Source organism: Nanorana parkeri, unplaced genomic scaffold (assembly GCF_000935625.1).
Source record: "Nanorana parkeri isolate BGI_ZX_2015 unplaced genomic scaffold, ASM93562v1 scaffold76, whole genome shotgun sequence".
NCBI lineage: Eukaryota > Metazoa > Chordata > Amphibia > Anura > Dicroglossidae > Nanorana > Nanorana parkeri.
This window is the reverse complement of record NW_017306344.1, coordinates 2,154,392-2,160,218: the sequence shown is the minus strand read 5'-3', so window position 1 is coordinate 2,160,218 and position 5,827 is coordinate 2,154,392. Positions and strand designations below refer to the sequence as shown.

The 5,827-nt window shown below is 37.7% G+C and overlaps 1 protein-coding gene across 1 annotated transcript in view; it reads right to left on the bottom strand.

The window, feature by feature from the left end:
• The window catches only part of COL9A2 (collagen type IX alpha 2 chain), a 66,608-nt gene extending 60,988 nt beyond the window's left edge, over positions 1 to 5,620 (bottom strand). The window contains exons 1-2 of the mRNA XM_018576758.1: positions 5,427 to 5,620; positions 717 to 791 (exon numbers count right to left, since the gene is read on the bottom strand). Coding sequence (XP_018432260.1) covers positions 717 to 791; positions 5,427 to 5,486 — 135 coding nt within the window. The 5' untranslated portion in view covers positions 5,487 to 5,620. The remainder of the gene's footprint in view (positions 1 to 716; positions 792 to 5,426) is intronic.
• Between the last annotated feature and the right edge of the window lie 207 nt (positions 5,621 to 5,827).

Genomic DNA, 5,827 nt, shown 5'->3' with positions numbered 1-5,827 from the left:
GGGATGTGACCATGTTTCATATTACACCCTAAATATGGGTGTAACATGAAACGAGGTTTGAAAAGCCAACATAGCCTACAAGTTTAACGGTTACTTAATAATGTTTAGGTTTAGGTTATAGGCTAGGTTTTGGTATTGGGTTAGCTTCAGGGTCATTGGTTAGCTTGAAATTAAGTAAAGTGTATTTTAATCAATTACTTTTACTGGTTCATTAAAAAAAAAAAGTTGTGATAATCTACTTTATGGGATCTATTGTTTCAAAATTTCACCGGTACAGAAAGCTCCTGCATTAAACAAATATCTTGCTTAATATATCATTCCAAACACTATGTATCTTATTTAGATTGTATTGACAATTTTTAAAATCCATATTGTGATAAATGTTACGATCCTAAAATGCATGCTATGTTTATGCTTTATAAGAGGAAGCTAAACCATTTTTAGTCCAGTTGTGGTATAAAGCGAGAACACCACTTATGACCTGTGCAATGAAAGAGTTAAAGTAAGCGATATAATGACTTATAATGCTATATGATTTTTGGTTAAAAAAAAATTATAAGACTGAGCCTTATTTAATTAACGGTCAACTATGCTGTGAAGAAGACGTTGTGCTGTGATACTGCATAAGGTCGCCATCTAGTGTTTCTTTTACAAATGTGCTCAACCTCTAAGTCTGGTACACACAGAGCCTCTTTGTTCCTGGATTGTGTACTCACATCTATGCCATCTGATCCTGGGATCCCTGATGGGCCTGGTGGACCGGGAGACCCTGGTGGACCTGGAGGACCTCTCTAAAAAATAAAGAGAGGAAGATTAGATAAACATATCATATACATTATATATACATCAAAGGCCAGCTTTAGTTATAGGAAGCAGTATAAACATATTAGGGTGTGTAATAATGAATGTTTAAATGTTCTTGAATACAAATACACACAAATCAATACAATATGATTGCTTGGAAATAAAAAATACAAGATACAATACAAACATTACTTTAATGCAGTAATGGGACACTAGCAAAAACCAAAACAAAATAGATATAGGCATTTGCTATCTTCCATAAAGGAGAAAACTTCATAAATGCGCAATCTTCCCTCTCTTTTCCAGTGGCATATGAAAACCTATATGGAAGCATCTGTTGGTACATTGCAACTTCTAATGCCACAAGTGTTTGAAATGAATAAAGCCTGCCTCGTAGTGAATGTTTTATTTATGTCACAAATGCAGTAATGTGTAAGGGCAATACAATGTGTCATCTAAATTATTTATAAATGTAAATTTTGTTTATGAACCACTTGTTTAAAAAATACCATTAAAGCTTTTGTGTCTAGTTATTAGGTTTTCCATTTACCTGAAATGAATTCCCTCTGCTGGCGAAAAACTGTAATTTAGTACATGACAAGAGAACAATACCAGCTCATTAAATACATTGTAGAACAGCTTACAAAATGGAATAATCTATTGCTTCCAATCATAATTCAACTTTGAGTAAACCGATGTTGAATAGATGAAAGGTGAAATTTGATTGACCGCTTTGCAATGCACTGTGCATGCCTTATAGTTTGCACTGGCTTATTACAGTAAATCTTGAGGCTTACTAATAGTAATAAAAGGCGAAATTATTGTTAATAATTTACTGCACTTGGTCCTAATTCTCGGCTAATATACTTTAGTTTATAAATGTTCGGCATGGCAAGTGAAGATTAAAAAAATTTAAAAACCTGTAAGGAATCTGGTGCAGTGAGGCAAATTCAATTATACCACCTTCCTGTACAGCCTCCTACAGCATTCTAGGACTACATCAGGTCATTTAAAGGCCGGTAGTCTATATAACTTGCTGGAATCTACCAGCAAAATAGATATTGCTGTCTTATTTTCACCTGCCAGAATTTGAAGAATTAAAAAAGAAAAGATATGTTTCCACCCTTGTTAAACAAAGCCCTATGTGCTATAGCAGAGCACAATCTAAGGCCTTGTTTAGACAAGGCCTTGCAAAAAGGGACCCCGTGACCTCCCTTGTTAACGTAGGACACTTGTACTAACAATGTGCTTTTGTAAATATTCCATCTCCAGCTACTATCTTCTGTCTTGATATGTGGATATCTTTTGGTTATATTTTCTGTACACCGGGGCTGGACAAATCCCAGGAGCCTGGTAGCCAATGCTCCTTAGAAATTACAGCTGGCTCCTATTTTTTGAGGTTTTCTCTAGTGGTTGTCAATAGAGCTGGCTCATAGAAAAAACCTCCTGGCTCCTGAATTCCATACTAATTTGTCCACCCCTGCCGTACACTATAGTGCCCCTCTGCTTCTGCATGGAATAAAGGCACCAGACAGAACAAAACAGGCCCAAGTCCTTTAACCTAGAGCAGGGGCCAGACATCTACTTTCTGGACCCAAAGATTACATTATCAAATAACATCAAGCATGTATGGAAAAATAAAAACAAAGGACAACTCAGAAAGAATGAAAGCACGGCATAGCAAAGCATACAATTCCATTGGTTAGTCATGTGTTCTGTTAATACCAAAAACTTTGAACCATCTCTCTATGTTTGCAAAGTAGTTTTAGTTTAGACTCACAAGCAAAAATCTTTGCAATATACAGTTTAATTGGTGTCTAAGTAAGTAGGCCCTAAAGGGTTCTTGTTGTGCTGTGATTACTGGATGGGTGGTAGATTGCCATCTTCATTGAGGTAACGGTTACTTTTAATGACTTAGTGCCCTCTGTTAAAAGCCATGAGCTGTAACATTACTTTAACCCGTTCGGGTTTAGTCTCACTAGCCAAAATCTTTGCAATAGACAGTTTGATTGGTGTCTAAGTAAGTAGGCCCTAAAGGGACCTTGTTGTGCTGTGATTACTGGATGGATGGTAGATTGCCATCTTCACTGAGGCAAGGGTTATTGTTAATGACTTAGTGCCCTCTGTTACTTTAAACCTTCTCTCCATGTTTGTAAAGCATTTACAAAACAAGGAGTTCTGGTTTAGTCTCACAATCCAAAATCTTTGCAATAGACAGTTTGATTGCTGTCCAAGTAGGTAGGCCCTACAGGGTTCTTGTTGTGCTGTGATTACTGGATGGGTGGTAGATTGACATCTTTACTGGGGCAAGGGCAATAGTTAATGACGTAATGCCCTCTGCTAAAAGCCATGAGATATACCATTACTATTTAAAATGAACAGTAATAATAATGATACATTGTACAGGGATATAATTACCAAGCTGCAAATAGTAATGCCTTGTTTGGCAGAGTATAGATAGCCTAGGCCTTGTGCACTTGGTGGGCCTGGTTTTAGATAAACTTCCGATAGATAGGTCATTGACAATATTCATAAATGCAGCCCAAAAGTATTTCACATTGAATAAAAGGTTGATATTCCATGCTTTTGAGCAATATATTACAACAACTAGTATTGATATAGTGTAAATGGATGCTAAAGTGTGACAATAAAGAGTCACTAGCATTCTGAGTATTACAATAAAAGTAAGAGAGTGAATACACGCAATTCTTCACTGTGTTTGTTTGCACGCCAGCAGAAAATGTATAAACAAGGCAGTGTTTGTCTGAAAAGCTAACAATTAATGGTATGGGGCTTCCTCTGCAGGATACTGTAAAAAAATGCCTAAACAAGCCGCAGGCACCGTGTCCTTTCATTTGTTTGTGTTCGGGGGCTCTGTGTGTGTGCGGGGAACAGGATCAGACTCCTGACTGCTGAATGACAAACTTTGTTCTCACATATGAATGCCAAATGTCTCAGGACTCTGCATTCCTTCAGCCTCCTGACCTATAGACACCTTCCCTCTCCGCTCCAAAAAATGCCTCCTGCATCATGACTACAGACTACAAGAACTACATTCACCTATTTACTTTTCTCTTCTTCAATGCTTCTTTACTGTACCATTCTTTCAGTATTGTAGATTCAATATTTTATTAATTAAAGGAAGCTCATATCACTTTGTAATAAAGAAGAATGCCAGGCATCTATGTCTTTATGTGTGTGACACTAATTTCTAAAAAAAATACTACATTGTAAGTCAAATTGTGTTCAAATAAAGCATTTCTTATGAGCAATAGAATAGAACCAAAATAAGTTATTTGTAAAGACTGTGGGGTTTATGCCTGAAAAGTGTACTAACAAAAATGTCTAGTTGCCAATAGCAACCCGTCAACTCCCTGGTATGATTTCTAAGGTGCAAAGTTTAAAAGGAAACATTGGAGGGAGTTCTGCATAAAAAACAATCAGCTTCTATGTTTATATTTTCAAAGCTTAACTGAAACAACTGAAGATAGAAGCTGAATGGTTGCTATGGGCAACTGCTCCAGATTCTGTCTGTTCCAGTTTCGATAAACTCCCCTCATTGCATTGTTTTTGATTGGTTGCAATGGGCAACAAAATAGCAGTTTTCATATAGAAGCCCATAAAATGTATCAATTTAATTACTAGAAAAGCAGGTGACGCATCTTTATATTTTATTATCAAATTTCTTCCATTTAGTAACACATTAACAGTCTCTCTCTCTCGCTCTCTCTCTCTCTCTCTCTCTCTTGATCTCTCTCTCTTGATCTCTCTCTCACTCTTGATCTCTCTCTCTTGATCTCTCTCTCACTCTTGATCTCTCTCTCTTGATCTCTCTCTCTTGATCTCTCTCTCTTGATCTCTCTCTCTCTCTCTTGATCTCTCTCTCTCTCTCTTGATCTCTCTCTCTCTTGATCTCACTCTCTCTCTCTTGATCTCTCTCTCTCTCTCTTGATCTCTCTCTCTCTTGATCTCATTCTCTCTCTTGATCTCTCTCTCTAACTTATTAAATAAAATAGTGTGGCGAATACCATGTAAACCAGAAGCAACCTGAAGTTATTAATACCACACTACACCAGGGGTAGTCAACTGATATGGTGAAACCACAGATCCCATCATGCTTCTGTCTCTTGGAGTCATGCCTATGGCAGTCAGATTGTTGCAATGCCTCATGGGACTTGTAGTTCCACAACAGCTGGAGTGGCAAAGTTTCCTATCCCTGCAATACACTATTCCAGATTGGTTGCTATGGGTTACCACACCATTTTTTTTTAACCTAAAGTAAAAGCACATCTACCACTAATCTCTAGGATTCTGTGCACAATCCTGGGCAACATTTCTGAGCCGTGCGTTCTGAACAAAAAAAAAAAAAAGCCTAATACCAAACTTTCTACCAAACTAAATGTAAAAGAAAAAACAAAAATACATTTGTTTTGAGTAAATTTAAAAAGCACATCAACCTGTTAAACACAAATAAGTCATTTTAAACAAAACAGTTTAAAAAAATAATAATATTCACGCAATATATTTATGCATCAAAGCACATCTAAAGCCAAAAGTTGACTTTGACTCCTTGAATACATCCACAAAATGATGAAGGGAAAAAAGTAAAAAAAGAGACTTACAAACTGTGCCAGGGACAAGCAGGTGAGCTGTAGGATCACAGAGAGCTGCAGGCTGACCATGGTGCCAGGTCCTGGTGGCCACAGGACCTACAGGGAGGGGAGGGGAAGCTGCACAGTGCTTGTGCAAAAATCCTGCAAGCAAGGCAAGAGCTCCAGCTAGCCCTGTGTTACCAGACCCCAAATACAGGATGATGTGGGATATAGCTCTCTGACACGCTGAGACTGAGCTAAGGTTGGGGAAGGGAGGAGAGGTCATGAATATGAAATTAGATGCCTCTCTCAGAACCAATGTCATTTGCTGATGGGATAGGCAGCAGCCAGCCTCCTACTCACTATTTAAATGAATATTCCAGGTATGACCAATTGATTCCCACAGCCCTCTGTGGACTTCCTAAAATAAA